The sequence below is a fragment of the Batrachochytrium dendrobatidis genome (genome assembly GCF_000203795.2).
Source record: "Batrachochytrium dendrobatidis JAM81 unplaced genomic scaffold BATDEscaffold_12, whole genome shotgun sequence".
In the NCBI taxonomy this organism is placed as follows: Eukaryota; Fungi; Chytridiomycota; class Chytridiomycetes; order Rhizophydiales; genus Batrachochytrium; species Batrachochytrium dendrobatidis.
In genome coordinates, this window is record NW_006281110.1 from 344,742 (window position 1) to 370,401 (window position 25,660).

A 25,660-nucleotide genomic window follows, 5' to 3' on the forward strand; every position below is an offset into this window, starting at 1 on the left:
GGATCCAATTCTTCATTAAGAGTTGCATTGTTGGAAATCAATGCCACGCGCTGTGCAAATCTACATGTAGATATAGATTCCTATATTATCAATCATGATGTTGATCATTCATGGATTCATTAGATTCAATGTGAATTAGAATGTGCGGCATTCATAACTTGATATTAAAATTTATACTTGCATCAATCAATGGATCTTCGACAGCTACAGTAGCAATCATGGTTGTTTTGCAGTTTCCGCCAAGTGAGTCTCTTAACACACTTGTCATCATTGAATTTCGATAGGGAATATGTGATCGCTTTCCAAGAGAGTGTTCATGCAAGGCAACAATCACTTGCTCCAAGTAATGCAGCGATAGATTAATATGTTTAGCTTCCCGTAATAAAGCACCATCAATTCCTGTTCGTCCAACTCGTTCAGATCTAAACGTTGTAATGGCAATAAGCGTTGAATTTATTATACCATCACTTGACCATTTAAAAATGCAATGCGCTTACCCAGCAAGATCAACTAAATGAAGTTTACTTTTTCGAATGACATCTTCTCCATTGACTCTTGTAGTCACACCAATAATAAATATGCAGTGACTTCGTGAGGATGAAGGATTGGAAGGTGTTTCAGCAATCATGCGATTTGTATCGCCTACAAATAGTAAGTTGAGAGCCTCTTCTTCGTTAACAGTTTGAACAACGCTCAAATTACGTAGATGAACCATCTCATCTGCATCTTCTTGCATTGTAACCTTACTAAATGTATTCAAGTACAAACATGAGATATGACCAAAGTTAAATACTCATTACTCTCGCATACATGTATTTAATGTCGATGCATACTTACGGTAAATCCTCCAATTTCTTGGCATCACGAGTGCTATCCAACAAATCGTACCCAATCTCGTTGTATATTTCAAGGTACGAGATGTGAAATGTGTACTGTACATGTGTGTTCTGTAAATCAATGTAATTGAATTAATGATGAATGTCAACCACTTGAGATCTAACCAACTGTGTATACTTTTTGTGCCTCTTTAAACATAAACTGGATGGTTCGTGGAATTAAACCTCGATCTGCATACCGTTCGGCACCACCTGTAATCGTAAACGTCTTTCCCGAACCGGTCTATTTTATTCAATGCACATGTCATAGGTTTGATTTGTTAGTTGCTTGAATCGTCTGAAACATTCAAAAACAATCCAAGTACCTGACCATACGCAAAAATGGTTCCATTGTAGCCTTGTAATGAGCTAAGCATAAAGTTGAGCAAAAATATTTAGATTGAAGAATTCGTTTACATGGATACGCATTTTCAAAAAATCAAAAGTTCAACTCACCTTTCAATAACTGGTTTGGCAACAGTATCAAACACTTCCTCTTGTTTGACATCCATGTCAAACAGTCTATCAAATTTGAACACAAACGACTCCTTTTGGTTATTGATTAATCCAGCCGTTTCGTCGCGTGGAACTAGAAATCCAAGACGCGGACGAGAGTGTGGGTCAGATGCATCTAGGACGGGAGGTGAGCTGATCCAGTAACGACCTGGAGTTGTCTTTAGCTTTGAGTTTGGTCGTTGAGGTCTTATTCGAGCATATATCTTTATAGAAGATGCTTCTGCCGAGTCGCCGCCTGCAGCAACCATTATAAACTGTGCTGATTTGAGCTGCGCAAGGATACAAATGTGGCGAATTTAAAGTAAAAGTCACGTGTAACAGAATCCGTTGGATTTTCGTTTACGTCAAGCAACTTTCTACTTGCTCGTATACTGATTACCTGTCAACCAGAACCTATAATTTGACTCGAACATATGCTACGCCAAGCATCCATTTCTAAAATCCTTATTTCAAGAGATCGAATAGGTCCACCCCTGATGTCACTAGTTCCTTTTCTTGTCAAGAGGACTGTACGTGAAGCCTACCCTGGTTTAATTCTGATGTACAGCCGTACTCGATAATTGGCTAATGTCCAAGATAATACAGATGGATAATGCTAATTCAATATCATGGTTTTTATTATTAAAATGTCGAATCGACAGATCAAATTCCCAATGATGTTTGATCAGCATCGTCATGCATACATCAAAGTGGGTGAGAACAAGCCTGAAACCCAACCTATGAATAACACTGCGCATACTCCAATCACCAATGATATGGAAGATGACATCTACTCTGCTGAAAAGGATTGCATGGCAGGCATGACTGAGGAACAAAAGATGGAAATCAAAAAGGAAATTCGTGATCAAAGTCGTCGAACTTATTCCATCGGATCTGCAATCATTGGCGGAAGTTTTGGACTTGTTTTGGTAAGACAATAGCAAAACTAAAAGTATTGCTTGAGAAATCAAATGACTGATCCATACCATTGGGTTGAATCTAGGCTTGCATGTGGTATTTCAAATAATTTTAGCTTTTGCAAGTGTCAATGGTTTGAAGTGCATCAAAATTAAAATTTAGAATTGCTTTCGATTTACAGCTGTATTTGCGTGGAATGAATGGCTAGACAATAATGGCTCGTTCCATGTTTGTTTGGTATCAATCTACTGGATAGCGTTGTGTTGTGGACTGTGACAAAGCACAGTAGTATTGTTCGTGGTGATTGGTATGCAAACAACAGCTGCATTACTGAAACGTACAATCATTGATTTGTTGAACCAAAATGTGGTCGTGTACAAAGATTGAGAGCAGTCAAACCCAATAGAAAAGCGCATCAACTACTCAACCACTGTTTATTTCAAAAATAGTCCCAGAATAGATAAAAAGTGTTTTTAATGTAAATAGTCAACAAAACATGTATTGGCAGATCTGAGCTGAGCCAAAAAAAAGCGTCCGTGAATTATTCATACACAGGTCGCTTGTAAAAGAAAATCATGGGTACACATAGTATCAAAAGAATAAATAATACTATGCATTCCCAGAACCAACCACCAACATGGTATACCAATGATCCCACGATTGGGCCAAAAAGCAGTCCTCCAGAAAATGCTACATTGAAGAGAGAGTAGGTACGAGCAAATGCGCTACGTGGAACACATGCAGAGATCTCAGGCATCATAGGAGTCATACCAATTGACGAGATTGACATGGTGAATGTAATGAGAATAATCAAAAAGGAAACAATGCCTTGATAGAGTGCAAGGAAAGGTGCAAGCACAGCACACACTGCAACACCAACACCCGATACAACACGGAATCCAAGTCTGTCATAAACATAGCCAGCAATCGGTGTACAAAATAAACTTGGGATCACCATACCCATAAATACCAACCCGATACGCTCGACATCGTATCCATACCTGTCACGTAGATGCAATGCAAGTGTAGATTCAAAAGCAGCAGTTGCACATCCCATGACAATGGTGACCAAACTGATGATAATGATGGGCGGAAGAGTAAGAATTTCCCAAAAGGTTTCGGGAGCTTTTCGAACTTTTGGAAGAGTTTCTGCAGTTTTGGCATCAGAAATGGACTTAACATGAACTGCCATTTCATTTTCCTCAGACTTTACCGCAGTCGAGTCAAAAGTCTCATCCAAGTCTGCAGCCTCTAAAGATGGCTTGCTAATTGGAAGCTCTACATATATGAGCATTACTATCAAATCAATCAATGTCAAGGAGCAACAAAAGATAAAAGGAGCTTGGTATCCAACTCGAGTGTATAGTACAGCTCCGATAGGTGGACCAGCAAGCTGACCAGCTGCATAGGCACCATATATGATTCCCATTGCAGCTCCTAGATCGTTCGAATCATGTGTGTCGGCAACCAAGGCAAGACCAAGTGTCCAGACAGTACCAGTAGATATTCCCTGCAGTAATCGACCAAGAGCAAGCACCCAAAAGGTTTTGGCAAACATGAACAGAAGGGTAGATGCAATTAGACCAACAAGACCAAATATCATAGGCAGTCGTCGGCCTTGAAGTTTGTCGCTGATAATACCAAGAACTGGCGACATGGTCATCAATCCAATCGAATAGCATGCCAGCAACCAACCAATATCGGTATCATGACCACCATACGATTCAATAACCTGGGGAAGGACTGTTCAGGCATGACAAATAGTCCAAGTATAAGGGTTGTATTGTATCCATAAAGTAATTTTAATGTTAGCAATAAGAATCCAAATGATGAAATTTATCAGCGAAATAAACTTGCAGGACTATACTCCAACATGCATTGAGAATGCCTTACATGGAATAATGATGGTGTAGGCAGCCATATCAACAAATGAGCCTAAAGTCACCATCGCTACTGTTAATCGTTTCGATGAACGCCAGTGCACTGTCATATCGAGATTTAATGGCAAGATCACTTGAAAATAAAAATAGTCGGATAATGGTAAGCTTTATATAGCACGTGCTTTAGTATTAGCGGCCATTGAACAAAAGCTTGACTATATTGCGGTTATAAAAGCATAGAATTTACAATCGTATTCGTGTAGAATGAAATATTCGTATTTATCTATTTTGTCTTGGAATCATCAATGGCTATATATTCCTTGATTTTTTTTACTATAAATCAACTGCTTCTTTGATAAACACTTTCAATTAGACGGTAGAACAATATCTATTGTATGATACAATTAAACTCGTTTTCAATTGAACCTTTTTTTAATCTGCTTTTTTTAAACCCACCCTTTTTGTCTTTTGGCATAGCCGTATACTGTCAGTCATCGGATTCATCCATTATGATCCGCATATTGAGTTTGACTGTTTTCAATCCAATTCATATTCTAAAATCACATGCACTTGCGTTCACGTTCAACAAGGTTGCACATTTCAGGAGTGCAACTATACATGTCAATCACCAAGAAATTAGTCAACTAAAGGGTTTATAGAATAAAATGCTGTCCAGTAAACTGACTCCATGAGATTGTGCATTCTGACACTTGTTTAGTGCTTCGTTTTATACGAATACAGTTGTAATAGTTGAAAAAATGATTGTATTTTTAAGCTTTTTAATGCAATAGCAAGCCAGTCAAAATCCAAACTGTTGGACTCAATCTACTACAATTACTATCAAATTCATATAAACCATTTATTTGAATTAGCTTTATCATAGATTATTGGTACTGCCAGTAGTATTGGCCTTGCTATTTGCTCCTTTGTCCTTGCGTATTGATGGAAGCCATGATGGCCATGTACCACTCGAGTTGTTGTCTTTGGTTTTTCCACCAAGACTTGATGATGATCCTACTCCTTGTTGAAAAGCACTTTGATCTACAACATCAGCAGTCATTGGTCCTTTGGTAATGTCTTCCCTAATAGGCACTTCCATATGGAGCGCAGGCAACGATGGTCGTTTGCCCTGCATAGATCCACCTATAAAGCTGCCCAACCCAAGTTTCTTGCCTGTCCACGCTAGTGTTGAATTATGTGGCACAGATGGAAAGGTGTCTTCTTTCACGACATGTCCACTGCTCGTTGTTCGAGTACTTAGCTGTTGCTGTAGTTCTGCCTGATTCATCAATTGGGTCTGCAGTGCCTGGTTAAACAAATGTAAATCTGCATTTCCGTGTTTTGTCAACTCACCCGGCAAGTCGGTGTGTTGATCAATACTTCCATGGGTGCTGTCTTCGTCCTTGACTAGCTCTTGTGATGCTAGAATATGAACTTGTACTGGAATATTTGGATCTTTGACTTCTGTTGCTAATGCATGCGTATTTATAGGTTGAGAATGTTCGTCATTGCTTGTGGAGTGTGTTGATGTCTTTTCGGTTTGAGAAATCCAAGTCTCGGGCATAATAGTCTTGAGAACTTGATTCGAGTCAAAGTCTACAGCTGTAAACAGATAAAAATAGCCTGTCCCAAACAAATTAGAATCTCCAAAATACTGGAATAGATCTGCTTCTTCTATAATCTATATGTTCAACAATACATGAACAATCATCATAACAACATATATTGAGTATCAAGTATAATAGATTGAATACATTTATAAACGTTAGTGTCAAATACAATCAACACTAGGTGGTGTTCAACAAGGCCATATACAACACATCATTGAACGTACTCTGACATCATCATCATCAAATAGCATCCATTGATTTTCGCTCTTAATTAATGCTACATAGTGTCCAGATTGTGGACTACTGTTTACATAAACCAACACATTTCACGTCAAAATGTTCAGCGAGGTATAGTACAGCGTATATACAGCCAAGTGTTATTCAATCTATAGATTTACACACAAACCTTCCAATATGTACAACTACACCATGCAATTGATATAGCCGATCAGCATTTTCTGCACCGTCAGCCTATTGAAAACCCATATCAGTGCCATGTTTTGATACTGTATACGTATTTTCATAACGACTTACTAACCGTATTAAATAAACGAAGCTCCAAAGGAAAAGAAACTTGGTATGATAGTTTTGAGTATCGACCCAATTGCTCTTGAAATTTGAATCTTTTCAAATGAACGGCAAGAACATTGGGTAGTCGCTTAATCTTCATCCTACAATCAGATTGAAAAACGGTTACAAAGTAGTCATATTTACATAGAGCTAATCTATTATTTACCTTTTTTCAGCTTCTTGAAGACTATTACAAGTATCACAAAAAAACTTATTTTTGCCATACAACACTTCGGATGATGAAAAATTGCGTAGACAAGAAGATATGGACGAGTGCTGATCAATATCAATTGACAGATCCAAAAATGATTCGACACGATTTGTAATCTAACAAGCGCATACACACATGTAGACAGTAGGTAAAATAGTACATACAGTATTTATAATTTTCAATAATGATGTATACTCCACAATGCCAACTTACACTTTCACAATTCAAGCATTTAGTTTCGTTTGTCAACTGACCCTCAAATAAAGCATGTATCCAAGTGGGTGCAGTTTGTTCCTTGACTAAAGTAAACAAATACACATATTGAATATTGGCATGCTATTATAGAGCAATGGACTTGCAAAAAATAAGCATATCTTGTTATTTGAATGCACAGAGTCAAACTTGCCTTTTGAATTTGGAAGAATTGGAAGATGCAACGTCTTGAATGCATCCACCATTTCTGTTTTTTGATTCAAAAGAATCTCTGCAATGGCATTCAACAGATAATTGAACATTTCATGTGCGTCTTGTTGCATGGTGTTATTAAACAGCTCTAAATGCATGTCATCATTGGAGTGTCAGTACACGACTGTATGATATACTTTAAAACTAGTCAAACTGACCATTTTCTTCTTTAAGTTTTGATATAAAGTATCTTGGAGAAAAGACACCTGTTCGCTTTTTTTGTGTTGAAATAGCAACAAACAACTCTTGCATGGCGTGCAAGATTGAGTTTTGAGCATTTTCACTATATGGCAGTTTTTTGACCACAGAAGCAATACGAGTTCCTGTCCAAATACCGCGTTCAGACGTAACAGTTCCAGAAGGTTGAGGCACTCCAGACACTGCATTATGAGTTCCTGTAGGTACAGAAGCAGATGTTCCAGATTGTGCAACAGAAGCAGCAGATGACGGTATAGATGGTTGAGCTGATGATGGAGTAAGTGCAGATGTGGGTGTATTGACAGAAGCCGTACTTGAATGTGTATTCATTGCCAAAGTAGAATGATTTTGCAAATTAAATAGCTCTACTGTTGCAGTGCCTTTATAAGGAGACTCTCCTGTAGTTTTAGAGTCTTGATCTGTTTGGTCCTTGTATGAATGCGATTCTAGAGCACTTGTGCGTGATGAATGCAAACAAGACAGATCCAGCTGTTCTGTCATGGCAGCCAATTGACACGCAGACTCGGGAAAGTTATAGCACACAACACAGTTCCGAAATGGTTTACAAAAATAAAGGACTTGCAATACTGAATTGCAATAGCAGGTGTTTCCAAACTATGGGTTGATGCAGTGTTGTTGAAAAGTGGAGTGTCGGATCATATGCACAAAGTAATCCAAAAGATTTAAAATAGTGAGCCAAGTGATTACTAGATGAATAGGACAGTCCAATCAATTGACGTTGGATCAGAGGCTTTTGAATATTTGAATGTAGCTGATGAAAATACATACATTCTCGAATCCATAGTATCGCTCCTCACCGCAGAGTTGATTTTCGGAGATTTCGCTAGTGGAGATCCCTTTGTTCTATTATAGATACAGTATAAGTAAATACATGGACAAGTGTAACATATGATGGAGCCAAGTTTAAGATTGTCATTTGAAAGAATCCATAGCTGGACAGATATCCAAAGGGCTAAATTGGAACCAAAATAAAGCCAAGTATAAAACATTGCACTTGTCTAAAGATATCTTATTGATAGACCAAGTGAGGATAGGAAGGAGTAGAGGGGATCTTGAAATGGAAGAAGTAGATGAACAACACAACCAAACTAGAGCCTGGTAGAGAATCCAGTTACCAACGTGGTAATGAACGATTTCAGATTCAAGCAGTACGCATGCTGTTGCGCTTGCATACTGCTTGAATTGTTCAAGATATTAAATAGCAGTAGATTAACTATATGCAATAGTAAGACACTCGAGTGTCATGACAGCACATGAACATAGAATGACATGTGCAATACACCAACCATGCCATTAATCCATCGCAAGAACGACATTGTAATGCTCAACAGTTTTTGAATTCAAGTCAAAGTTTGACGCCGAGTTTCAACCTGCAGTTGACTAAATATCTGTTACGCTAGCCTGGTGTTGATGAACAAACTGATTGGCTTTTTCAAGACTGATGAGATACGATTGGATTGATTTGACAAGATGTTTCCTGTTGGAATTGTTACTTTTTCAAGTCAAATTGTTGCTAAACTGGCAATTCTATCACATTTCACAAACACTAGAAACTGACTTGTTTTCCAAGTCTATTTTAAATAAAATTCACGTAAAATGACACTTTTCTGTAATGATTGTCTTGGAATAAATAATTATTGAATATTCGTTGTTGTTGATTTCTTTTTATTGAAACTCTATTTTAATATCAGATACGCTCTAGTTTAACATATCTCAAGACTGTTTATCATGTATTCCGACATTCAGTGTTTCATTTTACGTGAATAGGATTGTAAATGTCTAATAACTAGACTCGGTCACACCATGTCCATTCTTTTGAATTTTACCAATCTGGCTTGACAAACTATGATGTTGGACAAGGCATCAGTATTATAACCCATACACTCAAGTAGACTTTACAAAGTCAAAGCAGGCTAATTGCTACAGTAATACTGACTCAACAAGCAGTGGATGGTTATGTCGACAACTTTCATGGATTGTGGCGTGTTAATCTTGATTTAGACCCACGGTATATCTGAAGACCAAATCCACTCCAGTCGCCCGCTTTACTGTTTTAATTTAAACTCTATCAACTCTACCCACCACTCAACAATGTCAGAAGATACCCGCCAAAAAAAGAAACGAGACGAGCAGCACTTGAAGCTTATTCAGGAGATACTGGCTTTGCCAGATAATCAAAATTGTGCAGATTGTGGTGCTCGTGGTAGGAAATGACTGAAAATCTTGCTAAAGTATACTAAAATCATTGTCAAGTAGCCTGATTTACTTTGAATTTGGGTCCACGACATTTTATAGCTCCTCGCTGGACTTCGGTCAATATTGGCTGCTTTCTTTGTAAGCATACCAAACCATCACAATACAACTGTATATAGTAATGATCTCATCATAATTTATTTTTATACCAAGGCATTCGTTGCGCTGGTCTTCATCGCAAACTCGGAACACATATAACCAAGATTAAATCCACGACACTAGACACGTGGTCTGCTGAACAGATCGAGGTACTTTTGCTTTGTAATTTTGCATTATATATGCAAGAGTCAATGTACACCATCCGTGTGTATGTTCATGCCAGATTGCCTGACCAAATCCATAATGAATGAAATTAGTTTGTTCGTAGCATGGGCAATCGCAAAGTGAATGAATACTATCTATCTCGACGAAATGCTCCCGTGTTTAATATCAATGATGATAGGTAGACAATGCATTTCTTCAAGATATATTATTTATGAGTGGATGAGTACTAACAGACTTTATTTAGGGAAATGGAAACATATCTTCGTCAAAAGTATGAAAAGAAATCTTATTGCGTCGATGGACCAGTAAGTTTCGATGTTTGATACTGCGTTGATCATACTACAATCCTGTTGTGCATACACTAATCCTGAGCTATATAGGATCCACAACAGCAACTAGTTCAACAAAAGAAACAAGCGCAACCCCAGAGCTTTGAAGTTCCTCTTCCATCAACTCGAACAAAAACAGTCCAGTTTCTCGGGGCCAACACCAACAACGCGCTTGGATCAACTCAACAAAACCAACGTCAATCTATTGATGCCAATGATCAGCTAGTCCAACAGCTTCGGCAAATGGGTTTTGAAAATAATGAGCACAATCAAAGTGCGCTCATGATTACTGATCGCAACATCGACCAGGCAATTAGCTTACTGTTGGAATGGGGTAGTAACAGTCGCAAGGCATCCAATTCTTCTGCCAAGGATATACCTGCTGCTAATTCATCCAATTCAACAGTTAAAAGTATCAATAACTCTCAAGCTCAAACTCAGTTGAATACTAATCATGCTGTTCCCAATGCATTAAAAAATGTCGATCTGCTTGGAGATTTGTTTGGAAACACTATCGAGAGTACAATGACCACTTCACAATGGATGCCAAATCAGAATCTTGGTGGTCAAAATAATCCATTTGGATTTAGCTATCAGCTTGATCAGGGTCAAAATGAATCTAACAGATATCAGTATAATCTTCAAGCTCAACAACATCAGGCACAGTTGTTACAAACTCAACAGGCTCAAATTCAAGCTCAGATTCAAGCTCAACAGAATCAACAAAATCAGATTCAATATCAACAAGCCCAACAGAGTCAACAAGCTCAGATTCAAGCCCAACAGAATCAACAAAATCAGATTCAATATCAACAAGCCCAACAAGCCCAACAAGCTCAGATTCAAGCCCAACAGAATCAACATAATCAGATTCAAGCCCAACAAAATCAACAAAACCAGATCCAAGCTCAACTTCAACAGCCTCAAAAAAGTCAAAGTCAGCAATCTCAAATGCAATCAAATCAAACTCAACTCCTGTTTAGCCAGATTCAATTTAATCCAGAGACTCAATTTCAACAACAGAATATGCAATCAGCATTTCAACCACTACAACCTCAATCAATTCAAGCTCCACAACAGCAATCAAAAAGTGTTGCAAAGAGCTCCATCATGTCTTTGTATGGACAGTCTCAGCCGATCCAGCAACAGTTTCAAGAATTCGAATTTTCCAATCAACAGCCTACAGGAACGTATGGTAACTATGGACAACAAACAACTCAGCCGCAACCTCAGAGCATTCTTGGTACTGTTCGCGTAAACCCTTACATTCAAAGCCAGCAGCAATCTCAGCAAATGCACTACCAACAACAGTCACAAGCAGGACTTTCTTATGCAAATGTAAGTTGAAAATTTAACTTTTATGAAAACCAACTTGTAATGAACACGATAGCTGACATGTGTATACCCTAACACAATTATAGCCGTTCAATACAGCCAATATCCCACGTAGCGGAGCGGCTAATCAGACACAGGATTCCATGATGGGTGATTTATTTAAACCTCAATCTCAGCAGCCAGCACATATCATGCAGAATGCCAAACCCGATCTTTTTGCAGATCTTGCATTCATCAGAAAATAAACCCAAGACCAAATTAACAATTTTTTGAATATCAATCAGCGTATTGCAGATATCGACAGTGAGAGGAATCATATTTTTTGGTTAATAAAAACCTCCATGTCTCGACCACTTTGATAGCATCAAGCATATTGCTGTATTTCCGTTTGTAAAACTGCACAATCGGTTTAGGTTAGCATACACTAGATAGAATGCTGAATATCGCATGAGGCCCAAATGAGAAGTATTGTTTTATATTCAATTGAGATGAGTAGCAGATCGTTTAGCAAAGTAACCGCGATATATGAAATACGAGCAACAGATTCTTCTGCCATTCAAATCAATAATTTATTGGCATTTACAAAGAATAACAAATGGTTGAATGAATTTGAGCATCCTTTCAAACACGTGATACACACCGATGATTATCAACATTCATTTTATTTCATTCCTTCATTCTCGTCCTGCTTGTCGCTAGCTGTAAAACTTGCAGTATTCTGATCATGGTCAAACTGTCATCTAATTGGAAAGCTTTGTCCAAGGTAAATCAGCCCCGAACTTGATTCATTATACGAAAAATGAATTTTTATATTGACTGTTTTGCATAGATATTGAAAAAAAAGCAGCCTGTTGCCAACACTGCCAAGGTTCAGCATACCGACTCTAAACCGAACCCCAGTGCTATTGAAGCCAAGACTGTTGATGATCTTAAACTAGAACCTGTGAAACCATTGATTCCCGAAACAGCAACTTGTACAAGGTGTGTCAGTCTAATATTCTAATTCATGATGCTTTGGCAACCTGTAAATTAATTTTTGTATTTCGACAGCAAGCCTAATGAAACTAGACTAAACGCCGAGCTTATCTTTGATCATACTGTCCAGAATGAAACCTCTGATACGATAAAAATGCATATGGATATTCTCAATAAAATCATGGACTCTGGAGAATCCTTACTTGGACTACCCTCTGATGATGAAGCTGATGATGGCAGTACTGCTAAACCAGCTATTCGAAAACGCAAGCATGTTCCAGTGCCCAGTCAAAAGTCTCAAGTAAAAGAAAATAGTCGTGTTTCTGCGAATGAAACAGATGCAGTAAATCAAGGTACTGGTAAGCGACAAAAGATGGAATCAAAGACAGCAAAAGAGGAAATTTATGGCCAAACAAAGTAAGCAATTCAAGATTTAGAGCTGTGCTCGCATAAACATGCATTTTCAAAGTAGTATAATAACCTTTATATTGTTTACAGAATTGGAAAATATGTTGCAATCGATTGCGAAATGGTGGGTGTAGGATTGAAGGGCTCTCAGTCCATGCTTGCCCGAGTTAGCATTGTCAATTATCACGGTCATGTCATTTTAGACGAGTTTGTTCTTCCTGAAGAGGATGTGACGGATTATAGAACTAAATATAGCGGAATTCGCCCAGCACTTCTCAAAAGCAAAGGTACGGCGCTTACATAGCTCCAAACAGTGCCATAATACTGTTCTACTCATGATTTTTAATTCTATATTGCGTGTTTTTTCACTATAACTTGCTTATAGGTCGAGCATTCAAAGAAGTACAGCAGAAAGTTGCAGATATTCTTAAAGATCGAATAGTTATTGGACATGCAGTCAAGCACGACTTTGAAGCACTTATGCTAACCCATCCATCGCGTTCGATTCGAGATACCTCTACATACAAGCCATTCCGCAACCCAAAAACAAATTCAATCCAGTCACTAAAGAAATTAGCTGCAGAGTATCTAGGACTGTCTATTCAAAATAATGAGCATTCATCAGTAGAAGATGCGCAGGCAACCATGAAGCTATATCATTTACACCGAGCTGATTGGGAGCGACAGCTTCAGCGGGCTTGAAGCACTGGTAGCTCAGCAATCTTTGGTAAAGCATTATAGCTTGGATGCGTTCACTTTTGAGTTGATTGTCCTTTTCGTTTAAAAGCATCATGACAACAATATAAAATATTACCCAAAACTCATCAATTTTTAATTTTGACTATTATTTCTGTACCACCTGTTCAAAAAGTTTGGTTTCATCAAATAAAATGGGATATTTGTGCCATTGAAATTCACCAGCATTTGCTTCCTGAATAAGATTATAAAGTGTTCCCTCCAATACTGCTTCTACAGCATTTTGGAATTCCTCGCATCTAGATGTGGTTGGATGTATTAGTTCAAACCAAAATTGCATCAACTGATCAATCTACATCATAAAGCAGTAATACTTACGTAATGATGGATAAATCGGATACAAATTCACTGTGATTTTTTTGAGATAATCGGTCAGGCTTGTCAATGGTTTTTACTGCTGATGCAGTGCAAGCCGAATCAGTACTTTGAAGAACTATGCCTAAATTGGGATTTGAAGCAATTTGGGCATAGTAAAACAGCGATCCATTTAGTGTATCTGTAGGAATTCCAAGTACATCTGGATCTTGGAAAATATCGCTTAATAGTGACTGTATCATTGACTGAACTGCATTCTTTTCTTCCTGGTTAGACACAATGTCATGATTTGGCTCAAAAATGCGCACTTGTTCTTGTTGACGGTTCTGATAAAACTGATCGTATCCTTTAAATAAACGACGAAATTCTTCAGCCTTGTATGTTCTTGCACGAATTGAAACAAATTTCTGAAATGAAACAGGAACTCTACTCGACTCTAATGGAACACAATCACTGACACCTGTCAAAAGGTCCCAAACATAAAATCGTGCAATTAGCATATTCAAGTACGATACATTTTGTTTTCAAATTCAGATTGATTAAAAGATTACCAGATCTTGCCGAGTGAGGTGACAATCTGACGCTATCGTGAGTAGATTCAACCTTGACTCTTCTTTTTGATTCGGAGGTTGTTGACTGACTTTGATTAGGGGTTGGTGACGAAATGGCAGGCAGTGTTCGATACTTTAATCGACTGATATCTACTCCCAAACTGCCTACCGTGTTGTTTAGCGACAAGCAGCGATCCTTGGTCTGTATAGAGTCGCGAAGTGATACTGCTTCAGAAACGCCAGTACATTTTTCTTGTTTCGAAACTATATTAACACCATCTCTTTGAGCAGACAGTGTTTCCTAAATACACAGTATGAGTGTTTAGTGTACTACAACAGCACATATATCAAACACAAAATATGTATATACCATTTCTGTGGCATTGCCAACATTGCACACAATATCCATATCGTAAATTCTGCAATCATGTTTTGGACTAAAAACAACTTTGCAGATTCGACTTTCACCTGGTTTTAATCGTCCTTCCAATGGAGTAATCATGATTTCTGATTGCATACAGCAATTAGATGTGATAAAATAAAAATATTAGATATCATACGCCATCAAGATTAAATACATTCATCAGCTCGTTACCTCCAGAAGGCCAATAGGTTGGAACACTCCATTTGAAAAAAATATCAGCAGTATTACTCGTGTTGAGAACCCCAATAACCTGTCTCATTGTAGATTCTAATGGAACATGTCCAAAGTTAATATTTTCCTATACATAATAACAATGAAATTAGCAAATGTGAATCAAAAGGCACGATTGTCTTGATTTGAATAGGGTAGTATATAAGTGCAATGATTACCAGAGATAGAGCAGCAATATGATTTTGAGCGTATGACGTCTGTGTTTCAAAAGTACTGACTTGATATGATTTAGGATCAAGCCTTTCTTCATTATGTATATCCTGTTTAAAATAAATGGTGAAAGCATTAGAAATAATACTAATTTTACCAGCTGAAATCAAATAACTGGTATACCAATGGTCGCTCGCCCTTTCCTTTCAGTGTAACCATGTATGATTTTCCAGAAACAATTGAAATTGGAATGTCAATCTACATAACGTAATTGTTTGATAAAAATGATTAGACTTGACATTACTTAATCGGCTATTGCACCATTAGCTAATCAACATATTGCAATTTCAACTGAATCATTACCTCGTATATCTTTTCTTCCAATGGGTGAAAAAGCCATTGCACATATTCATATCCTCCTGGCGGAATACACCCAGATGTATGTAGGCATTTGAAAACTTCAAAATTGTGGTTATCTTCCTTTAGCTACACTCGCATGCATTCAAATAAAAGGATACGTACTTAGTAATCAATCAGTAAAAAATAATCTACCATTGAATCACAAGCAAAAACATACTCGTTCAAGGGACGATGTATCGATACTATATTCAAGAGATACCGCACCACGATTCATTAGACGATATGTTTGGATTGGAGGATCCGTGGTTCCAATAAAGATCGGAACTAATTCATGAGTGGCAGCTTGTATTTGCAAATACTTTTTGGCTGGTGGAACAGAGTATCCCGTAAAATTAATCATAATTTCCTTTCCTATGTTTATTGATGGAGATACAGCCAGCATTACACATTAATCAGTCAATTGAATTCAGCCATATAAACACATACGTTCAGCGTATATTTAAAGTATTACCTGATTGTGATGTGCCGTTATAAAGCTTAAACACTACGGCTAGTTTATGCGAGCCTGCAAACTCGTGGCTATAGGACATGATAGCATTGACCGATTCTCCTGGACAAAGACTTCCATGCTTTGGCGTTACACAAAAGATATTATTATCTAATATCAAATTTTGATGAAGTTGCTCTTCAGTATAGTCTCCTGGATCGGCCCAATGCTCAATCTCCACCTATAATATTCAAACTGTATTGGTAAAAGCTAAATCATGACAATTACTTTGTGGTACTGTTCTTCCCTACCTCGAGATCGTTGGGGAAATGAAACACCCAATCAACTGACACAACCCCGCTGTTTGTCAATGTTAAACTGAGCAGTGTCGGTTTGCAGCTAGAACACAGCGATAGTCAGACAGCTATACATATATCTTTAACAAATGGCAACTGAAATACGTGTTGAAATAGCTTACCTGACTGAAGTAGCGCCAAAATCAAAATTAATTTCGTTTTGATTTGGAGTGAGTTGCATAGGCAAATCGATCGGAAATGAATTATTATCGTCTAGAGTTTGCTCAGCGTATGCATTCTGACCTGTTTCTGGTTCTCGAAGAATTTCATTAAACTTGTTCAAAGAAAACATTTCCCATAGTATAGTTTTGCTAATTCCTAATTATTTATACAATGCATTGCTATTAAAATAAATATTACGCTTCATGGCAATTACAATGTATATACAGTACCCTCGCAGTGAATATATGATGCTTGAACGACAGGATGAACTCCAACTGCGACAACATCGCATAAATGATAGCGCTGGACCTAGAAGCCCGTAAAATGCGTAAATAAAAATACATCTTTACAAGTAAATAATGTTAAACTATTTGAAATCCTGAAAGTCGGATCAAAACCCACTTTTCTCTTCTTTTGCAATACACTTGGCGTCAAGCGTCCCTCTGTATCTGTAAGTGTATGATCTGAAAGGGTAAGTGCAAGTGTTAACTGTACGAGCAATAAAAAGCAGTGCTATCACATATATAAATTTTATTACCTTGAATTCGATAATACACATGAAACTCTTGTCGAGTTTGTTCGTGCACACATGCTTTGATTTTCAGAGCTTGGTTTGACCGAGCCGGCAAGGATCGTAGTTTTTGAACAATTTCCAATTCAGATACTGAAATGATAAAATATAGTTAGCCTACATTTCGGCAGTCTTATATCTAGTAAATCAGCAATGTATTCATTCATTAGAATTTACCCGTAATATCATTCTCCAATAACTCTTCTACTATATCAATTTTCCCATGCGTGCCTGTACTTGGTTTTTTGCGATATATCTCAAGAGTGTAAAATACGTCACATTCACTTGGATTGAACAGTAAAATCTCTTTTTCAGAAACAGTGTTTACAAGTATAGTTTCAAAGTCGACCACTTGTGGCTTTGCAACAATGGTTCCTATAATACCACGTCCAAATACGGTGAAACTTGCTTTTTTCTTGACAATAGCAGATGTTTCGTCTGGACGTACAATTAAAAAGTTAAATTAATTGTTGGGATTATATAATTTGAGTATGACCAATAGATCTTACTTGTAATTTCGTGCGAGTAGTAACAGGGCAATACTAGCGAGTAATTGCTAGTGCAATTGGGAGCAAAGGTGCAAATCAAATTCGCACTGCTGTTTGAAGCCAAAATACCGCTCAATGGCTCAATGGATACAACTGAGTTGTATTGTTCCGGAATATGCCACTATTTTTGAAAAAAATCAAAGCAGTTGATTAGAATCGTTATAAACTAATCTATGCGGTGACAAGAATCAACAAACCTTGTAGTTCACCAAGATGCGAGATGTGTTGCGTATGACAAAGTGACGCACTGCAATGGCTCCAATACACGTTGGTTTGAAACACAAGACGCCATTTCCATCAAATGTAATCCGTGGATAATGACCTACTCCATGCATTTGAAGACCCTGTTTCAAATAAATCATTTTTAATCAGATGAATGCAGTGTGCAATACAAGCCAGCTTGATGAATAAAAAGACCAATCTAATACTTGCATAGCTATTGCCAAGTGAGTTGTTAAAATAACACTTGAGGGCTTGTAAATACTCTTTTTGCTCGGATGGAGAAAATCGAAAAACAATTAGTCGAGATTCGCCCTTGTGTAAAATACCATGTTGAGGCTTCGCCGAAAATACATTGTTGGATTTTGAATTAAACTCGGAAATAGCATTGGTTTCGGTATTTGGCTGGCTGCTGTTTTCTAGGAATGAAAATTTGACAAATGTGTCGCCTAAATTGGTTACTTGTACCGTGCGATATACAGATTTGTCTACATGACATGCGGGAAAATCAAGCTTTGTAGCTCCAAACGAAATTTTTGGTATAAAAGTATCCTCTCCAGCAGTAAACGTGTTTCTAAAACACATTAATGTAGATCATTATGTTAGACTATTATCTGTATATTTGGCGCAAATCAACGACTAGCAATATTAAATATGGATGATTTTACCCCGCAACTGTTGGAGTCAAACACCATGATGGAGTGAACGTGTCTTCGTTTACCAATCTAAAATTTCGCATGCTTTTATAATAGACAAAGCATTCCAGCTGAGCACCATAAAATGAATTATCTACTGTTGGTCGAAAATTAACTTTAAACTGCATAGTACTTTTTGCTAGGATATCAGCAACTTTGGGTGTCACTGAAAACGTTGGCTCCTCGCTGATAGCATATATACATTCACAAATTTATCAATATTTGATCAAATCATACATACTGAATTTCATGACTTCAACAGTATGCAACTGATCATTGCAGAAAACAATAGCATCAACGCTTACCCATCAGCTTCTCCAGGAATAACCCATACGCACGACATTTTCCCTTTGGTATTGTTAGAGATACAAATAACTTGAGGCTCAATGATTCGATAACGCGAACATGCACCAAAATCAACATAGCTATTGACAAGAGAGGCAGCTACTGTCGGTCCAGTATTCTCGTAAAAATACTCGCTTCCAACAAGGCCGTCAGAATACGGCGAATCAACCAAGGAAGAATGCGCTATAATATACCAAATCGGTTGTAAATATAGTTGAATTTCTACACAAGATCAAGATCAAGTGAAACTGAAAATAAAAGCTGCAATCCTGTCCAAGTAGTTTATATACAACATACCATGCTGTTTTGCAACAGAGTCATTGGTAAAGGACAGTATACCGTTATTGAGAAAAATAACACCAGTTTTTAGCATATCTTCGAGTTGCTCTGGACCATATTGCCAGAGTCCGTTTTTAACACGTTGTTGATAGTTGGAAATGTGGTGTGGCTTAAATGTTGCTGGTCGACGTTTATCGTTATAGCATGTACCAATAAAGTCGACGTGCTGATATTACAGTTAAAATATTAGTGCATAACCAACAAACCCGATAAAAGTCAATGATGGTTAGATCATACCAATGCATCCTGATGCTCTACAAGACAATATACACGCCTATAGTAGTTGATTGGCTCGGTTGGAGAGAATTTGACTGTCAATGCAACCGATGAATTTGGACCAATTATTCCACATATCTTATCAACTTGAAATGTACTAGCAGGTTCTGCTAAAAACTAAACAATGGTAATACTGTAAGTTTAATTAAACTGCACATATATAGGGTCAATCAGCTACTATACTGTGGTTTGTCATCAGTTTTACCTGATAAAATGCACTCGTGTTGGCATTGTTTTGAAGATATAATGCTCTTGTGACTGTCGATCCAGCAGGTGTGTCATGAAAGTTGACCACATCCGGATTCAAGGTAACTTTTGGTCCAGTTCCACAACCTTGACAGGTTACAACAATTGTATTTCCAGAAAGAGTGTTGATATTAAAGTAATCATTGGAATACATTCCAGAAGCCATTGGCGTGTATTTAATCTATCATTGCAGTAAAGTATCAGTATATCATAAAAGCAAATTCACAGATCGACAATCTATTTTTAAATAGTTCAATCCATTACCCCAATATCAAGTTGTTTTTTGCTAGCCACTGTACCAGATAAGATTGAAAATTCAAAATATGAATCAGTATTTCGCTCCGACCGAGTAATGCAAAAATTGGCTGGGACCTATAGTTTATTGGCATTCAGTATTGGCGATTTATACCTCATGTTTGACAAACAATCCACTTTGTTCAACGCAAACAAACCTACCGCTGAATGGTTCTTGAGAACAATCTTTTTTTCAGCGCTTTTTCCAATGAATACTTCGCCAAAATCGAATATGTTTGTGTCAGATGCAAGAGTCAAGTGCGAGTACTTTCCAATTCCATTCACGGTCATGGCTTGTCGAACTTTGGATTTTTCCCAATGCGATTTATCTCCAAACGAACATACTACTGTTGCTGTGAATACAGAAGCGTCCTAAAGCCAATTATTTAAAACCAAAGTTTTAAAATTTAGACAGTAGTATACCATGGCAATCCTATGGTTATTATCATCCCACTCTAAATTATGCAAACGCCATTCAAGTCAACTTACTACTGGAGTAAATTCAACCGTTATAGTACAACTGTTTCCGTGAGAGAGTGATCCATTTTGAGGAGAAATTGCAAAAGGTGCACTGATTTCCCATTCAAAGTAACTGGTTAGCTCTCCTGTATTTTTTAGTTGGAATGTCCTTTTTGCTGTTTCGCGAACTGGGCATAATGAAAAATCGATTGTTTTTGGAAACTCTAATACATGCTCGGGAAGTGTAGCCTTGATGGGTAAAAAGAACTTTCCAAAAGACGTAGTAAACTCAATGACATCATGGTAGCACTCCTACAGATTTTTGGAAAAATAACAATCGTGTTGAATTGCAGTCAACGTATATTAGTAAAGATATTGCATCACAAGTTTAGTATATATAGCTAGATTCAATTCAACTACCTTGGCAACTGGTCGAAATGTGATTGGAACTGTCCAACTCATTCCTGCACTGAGCGTTTGGGTTTCGGGAAATTCCATAGAAAAATATCGAGTTTGTGGCAGTTTATACTTGATTTTTTGAGTTTTCATCACTATGTTTTTGACGGACAAATATTTTACATGTTCACCGCCAGGTTCCCTAGATACCATATAGCACCAGGCTAGTTAGTGACCATGAGAAGTCGCGTAGAGTAATACCATTGAACTGAATTTACAAAATAAAGCCATGGCATTATCAAGACGAAGCAGTTTATCATTTCCAAGTATGGAATGTACCATCTAGCAAAATGCACCATTTCAGCACAGTCGATTCCAAATTGAGTTTTTCTTTCTGCTCTACTTGGAGTAGGAATAACATTTCGAGCATGCAAATGCTGGCCGGTTGTTCCTGCTTCTACTGCCTGTGCAGCTATAGGCATTGATGAGGTAGTTGTTTCAATAGCCCCTTGTCGAAGACGTGAGGCAGGCAATGGCTTTGTCAGTATGAACGCGTTCAAGCTCGGTGATTCTGCTTGATATACTGATACTTCTGGTCTAGTTTTTGTAGATTGGTCTGTACGACCAGCATTCGCTATACAGACCGGATAGGCTGTTGACTGAGACAAAGGAACTACAGTATTATTTTGTCCCTTGGGAGTGGATGAATTTATTAACGTATTACCAGTAGAAGTCAGAGGTCCAGACTGACTAGATGTTGGTGGTTGTACAGTAGCCATATCTGGTGAATTACTGATATCGACGTTTAAGAAACGACCAACTTTTTGAAAGAATAGATATTAATTTTACAGTTGTATTCACGTAAAATGAAACATTTGTATTTGTCTTGCAGTCGGAGTCTCCATTTTTGTTTTTGTATTGGATTTGCACAACCAGGAATATCAGACACGATCATGTCATTCAAGAAACTTGTATTCTAATCTCAAACATGTTTAATAAAACAAAGATCGCTCATCTTGGAAATGCAGTCGTTGTTTTCATGTCGATCATCCAATATTTGTTTTGAAGAAAAGAGTTGAAGATTGGAAGTGGAATGCATTGGAGCAAAAATGTAAACATTCGTTTAGTCTTTTTGTACAAGAATGAGCACAAAAACAGTAAACCAAAGGGTTTAAAAAGCAATATTGTCCAGTAAATGCAATGAGAATCAATTCATGAACTTTATTATTCTAATATTCCATTTACGTGACTGCAGCTATAATACTAGAAGGTATTTGTACAAGAGAAGCATTGTAATTTATATGGAATATTGACCAATAGTAGCAATATGACTAATAACCAAATTCATTAAAACATTCATCACTAACTTGGATTCCAATAAATTCATCTTTTAAATCTAAAAGAGCTTGTTAAATTTCAAACTTGGATAAGCATCGGTCAACCTTTATTCCTCAATATAGACCAACTTGCTTAAATCTATGGTAGTGAAACATTGTTGCTTTATCTCGAGTGTACATTGCTTCACCTGTACTGCACGTTGTATACTAACTGATATCTCGAATGGCTAGATTTACTCACTCTTCATATTCAACAGGCATTGCGCCTGCATATTCCAAACGGATTGGAATAAACCCTCTACCTCAAAGACAGAGTCATCCGATGCCACAACAGGGACAACTATTGGACTTTCAAGAGATACAGGAGCACAGTCTGGTGGTCTAGTTGGCTCGATAGACAAGCAGATGGAGGAGACTGCTAAACTAGTCTATGGTGTCGTCTTTTCATTGCGAAACATCATCACAAAAATCAGTCCAAAACAAGGGTATGTGCTTGCATCCATTGATGCTACCATCTCATGTCTAGTTGGAATAATAATACGATCTGGCATTGCTAGACTTATTTCAGATTGATTCAAAGTATAGAAATGATTCAATGCAAGTCTGCTATTTAAGCTTTGAGTTGGCTATTGAAAAATCACTTATTTCAACTGTTTTTGGGTTACTATGCAAACAATAGGGACAATTTCATTTCGTATCGGACAAACGCATACAAGTTGCACTATTACGAGTCAGGCACAGGACTCAAGTTTATTCTTTTGACAGATCCAAATTCAGATAACATGGTAGAAGTCCTTCGTGCTATTCATGCTCAGATCTATGTGGAATATGTATCCAAAAATGCACTTCTTCCTGCAGATGGACCAATCAATAACGAGTTGTTTAGAACTAATCTGTTGCGATTTGTGCGTGCACTCCCCAACTTTGGTGAATAAGATTGTTTGGACTCAATATATAAACAGTATTGGCATATGTTTTTATGGGCTGGAATGGGTTAGGACGTGTGTACTTGCAGCGTATCAGTTGGACAATTGAGGCGGCCGTTTCGTATACACGCTTCAAACAATAGTGTATTGACAATCCGACATTTTCAAAATCGTAAACAAGGTTGCATTATCCAACAAAGAAAAGAAAGGTAGATACATGTAGGAAGATGAGTTTATTTGAAAGCTATAGATGGACGATAAAAGAATACGGTCGATTGTTTTATTGCAATCAACAGCTCACAAAAAACACGAGTCCTATTAGCTGCTGGTTAAATCGACGTGCCGTCAAAAAAACATCACAAATACATTGTTTGATGAATAGCCTAGTCGAGAACCACAGACCACTTGTGTGGAATCTCGCCGTACTGGATTCCCATGATGGTATCGGCAAAACGCTTGGTGAGAGGACCTGCCTGGGAAGTGGAATCCTTGGGATCAAGAGGAATTGTCAAGTCTTTGTCCTGGTAGCGAATGCGCTTGATGGGGCTGACAATGGCTGCAGTACCAGCACCAAACATTTCTAGAACACGGCCCTCATCAATGGCCTTGGAAAGAGTTGTCATGGAAATTTCTCCTTCAGTAACCTTGAACTCGCCCCATTCTCTAGAGAGTTCTAAAATAGAATCACGAGTAACACCTGGAAGAATTGTACCGTCAAGGGGAGGAGTACGGAGTTCCTTAACACCATCCTCGTTGATCCAGTAAAGGAAACAGTTCATGGTACCGACTAAGAATTTAAAAAACAGCGAAATGGCAGCATTAATATAGCACCAGATACAAATGTAAACAGCGAGTCAATATACTGCCAAGCCAAGTAAATCAAATTACATTAATCTAGCATGACAGATTGATATAGTACGTTACCTTCAGTAATGTTATGGTTGGGTCCAAAAAGCCAAAGAATTTGCTGATAACCCTCTTTGGCAACCTCGATCTGGGGACGAATTCCAGGAGCGTAGTTGGCACCAAGCTTAGAATCACCAGTACCACCGGGCCATGCACGAACGTGGTCCTTGGAAGAGTACAATGACACTGCAGAGAATCCAGTTTTGTAGTAGGGACCAACGGGAGATGCAATCAAAAAGAACATGGAGCGATTGGATGGACCAACACCTGCAATAATCAAAGTCGTGTCAATACAAAGTTAATGTAAACGACAGCCAAATTTGAATAAAAACCACAGGTTCCATTTCAAAGGTCTAGTCGCACGATCAACCCCACAAACTGAAATAGCTTTGAACAGCAAAGACATGAAATGTGCTGGTATGATACAAAACTAAATAGCTAGATTTATAAATGAGTAGCTTACCAAGTGACTCTTGAGTGGCTATAGCAGTAGGGCGTAGATACAGCGAGTATCCACGCTCGCTAGGGATCCAGTTGGACTCGACCTTGACAAACTGTTTAATCAGCTCAAGCATCTCATCATGCTCAAATGTTGGAAGAGTTAGCCGTTTACAAGATTTGTAGAAACGGTTGACGTTCATCTCTGGACGGAAAAGACGAATCTTGCCTTGCTTGTCCTTGTAGCTGATTTTTATACATCAGATTACAACAATCAGTTTCAAGCTGCACTCGACAAAAAGCAAACCTCGTGTAAATGAATCAATGCATTGACCTACGCTTTCATGCCTTCAAAACACTCGACCGCATAATGGAAGACAGTTGCAGATGGTTCCAAAGAAATCTTTCCATACGGTTGAATTTTGGGATTGGCCCATCCTATGCAATTGAAATATTCATTCACCAAATATTAAAAAGTAGAAATGTTTAAACGTTAGTGCATGATTGAAAACCTCATTACATTCAACAAGTGAACAGGCAGATCTAGTCAAACTAAATGGTTCAAAAAGCAGTCAATACAGCCAACTGTTTGACATGAATAAAGTGCATTACCTTTATGGGAAGTCCAATCGGCTATCAGCATATGATCCGAAAAAGTCTGACCAAAGACCAACTGGTTCAAAGGCAACATCTTCTTTGGAGATTGAGTGAGTTGAACTTGCAAATTCTTGGCCAGAAGTGGAGCAGGAGTTCCATCGAGCGATCCGGTGGAAAAAGAGCAAACGGCAGATGGTAGAGTCCTGCAAAACAAGGCATTGGTCGCAGAAGGCACATATGCAGACAGACGGCGAGAGGAAGCAGATACAACTCGAGCAGCAGGACGAATCATTATTGGACTATTTGGTATTGAGTAAAGTTGCAATTGATTTTTATATTTCCAATTTACAGCCATATTCACATAAAACGGAATACTTTCATCGTAATCTGGATAATGGAATGAACATTCGTTGTTTTCATATTACAAATCAACTCAAATATAATCATAAATGTCTGGATTTTCATGCCG

At 37.8% G+C, this 25,660-nt stretch overlaps 9 protein-coding genes across 9 annotated transcripts; 4 read left to right on the forward strand and 5 right to left on the reverse strand.

Annotated features, from left to right (window-relative positions):
• Positions 1-151: 151 nt before the first annotated feature.
• BATDEDRAFT_13648 (uncharacterized protein) lies at positions 152-1,639 on the reverse strand (the record flags this gene model as incomplete). The annotated part of the gene is made up of 6 exons (XM_006681274.1): positions 152-422; positions 498-746; positions 838-947; positions 1,015-1,119; positions 1,202-1,244; positions 1,332-1,639. The coding sequence occupies 6 exons, from the start codon at positions 1,637-1,639 to the stop codon at positions 152-154; spliced, it is 1,086 nt and encodes a 361-aa protein (XP_006681337.1).
• A 378-nt stretch (positions 1,640-2,017) lies between these two features.
• Positions 2,018-2,427, forward strand: BATDEDRAFT_27160 (uncharacterized protein; the record flags this gene model as incomplete). The annotated part of the gene is made up of 2 exons (XM_006681330.1): positions 2,018-2,299; positions 2,404-2,427. The coding sequence occupies 2 exons, from the start codon at positions 2,018-2,020 to the stop codon at positions 2,425-2,427; spliced, it is 306 nt and encodes a 101-aa protein (XP_006681393.1).
• A 319-nt stretch (positions 2,428-2,746) lies between these two features.
• Positions 2,747-4,209, reverse strand: BATDEDRAFT_35854 (uncharacterized protein; the record flags this gene model as incomplete). The annotated part of the gene is made up of 2 exons (XM_006681391.1): positions 2,747-4,031; positions 4,182-4,209. The coding sequence occupies 2 exons, from the start codon at positions 4,207-4,209 to the stop codon at positions 2,830-2,832; spliced, it is 1,230 nt and encodes a 409-aa protein (XP_006681454.1). The 3' UTR covers positions 2,747-2,829.
• Positions 4,210-5,966: 1,757 nt separating this feature from the next.
• Positions 5,967-8,035, reverse strand: BATDEDRAFT_13604 (uncharacterized protein; the record flags this gene model as incomplete). Its single annotated transcript, XM_006681270.1, has 9 exons — positions 5,967-6,081; positions 6,185-6,249; positions 6,317-6,449; positions 6,515-6,675; positions 6,773-6,895; positions 7,015-7,112; positions 7,183-7,307; positions 7,740-7,837; positions 8,012-8,035. Coding segments are annotated over 9 exons (942 nt in total), but the record flags the coding sequence as incomplete, so codon positions are not given.
• A 1,299-nt stretch (positions 8,036-9,334) lies between these two features.
• On the forward strand, positions 9,335-11,696 carry BATDEDRAFT_35855 (uncharacterized protein; the record flags this gene model as incomplete). The annotated part of the gene is made up of 6 exons (XM_006681392.1): positions 9,335-9,446; positions 9,650-9,744; positions 9,853-9,938; positions 10,005-10,065; positions 10,141-11,427; positions 11,511-11,696. 6 exons carry the CDS (start codon positions 9,335-9,337, stop codon positions 11,667-11,669), a joined length of 1,800 nt encoding a protein of 599 aa, XP_006681455.1. The 3' UTR covers positions 11,670-11,696.
• Positions 11,697-12,898: 1,202 nt separating this feature from the next.
• BATDEDRAFT_13674 (uncharacterized protein) lies at positions 12,899-13,509 on the forward strand (the record flags this gene model as incomplete). Its single annotated transcript, XM_006681277.1, has 2 exons — positions 12,899-13,094; positions 13,193-13,509. Coding segments are annotated over 2 exons (513 nt in total), but the record flags the coding sequence as incomplete, so codon positions are not given.
• Positions 13,510-13,651: 142 nt separating this feature from the next.
• Positions 13,652-21,766, reverse strand: BATDEDRAFT_91111 (uncharacterized protein; the record flags this gene model as incomplete). The annotated part of the gene is made up of 29 exons (XM_006681477.1): positions 13,652-13,802; positions 13,882-14,338; positions 14,430-14,730; positions 14,800-14,936; positions 15,025-15,151; positions 15,243-15,344; positions 15,418-15,492; positions 15,598-15,720; positions 15,812-16,005; positions 16,106-16,322; positions 16,393-16,480; positions 16,560-16,755; positions 16,830-16,908; positions 17,002-17,063; positions 17,138-17,263; positions 17,348-17,608; positions 17,680-17,839; positions 17,916-18,062; positions 18,136-18,511; positions 18,606-18,818; positions 18,938-19,160; positions 19,275-19,482; positions 19,554-19,709; positions 19,798-20,019; positions 20,103-20,210; positions 20,295-20,504; positions 20,622-20,903; positions 21,012-21,189; positions 21,327-21,766. The coding sequence occupies 29 exons, from the start codon at positions 21,764-21,766 to the stop codon at positions 13,652-13,654; spliced, it is 5,619 nt and encodes a 1,872-aa protein (XP_006681540.1).
• Positions 21,767-22,465: 699 nt separating this feature from the next.
• BATDEDRAFT_91292 (TRAPP subunit BET5) lies at positions 22,466-23,259 on the forward strand (the record flags this gene model as incomplete). The annotated part of the gene is made up of 3 exons (XM_006681435.1): positions 22,466-22,468; positions 22,556-22,809; positions 23,004-23,259. The coding sequence occupies 3 exons, from the start codon at positions 22,466-22,468 to the stop codon at positions 23,257-23,259; spliced, it is 513 nt and encodes a 170-aa protein (XP_006681498.1).
• A 232-nt stretch (positions 23,260-23,491) lies between these two features.
• On the reverse strand, positions 23,492-25,495 carry BATDEDRAFT_17588 (uncharacterized protein). Its single transcript, XM_006681285.1, has 5 exons — positions 25,207-25,495; positions 24,933-25,032; positions 24,620-24,840; positions 24,175-24,423; positions 23,492-24,037 (listed from the first exon to the last, which is right to left on the reverse strand). Exons 1-5 carry the CDS (start codon positions 25,481-25,483, stop codon positions 23,634-23,636), a joined length of 1,251 nt encoding a protein of 416 aa, XP_006681348.1. The 5' UTR covers positions 25,484-25,495; the 3' UTR covers positions 23,492-23,633.
• Positions 25,496-25,660: the final 165 nt, after the last annotated feature.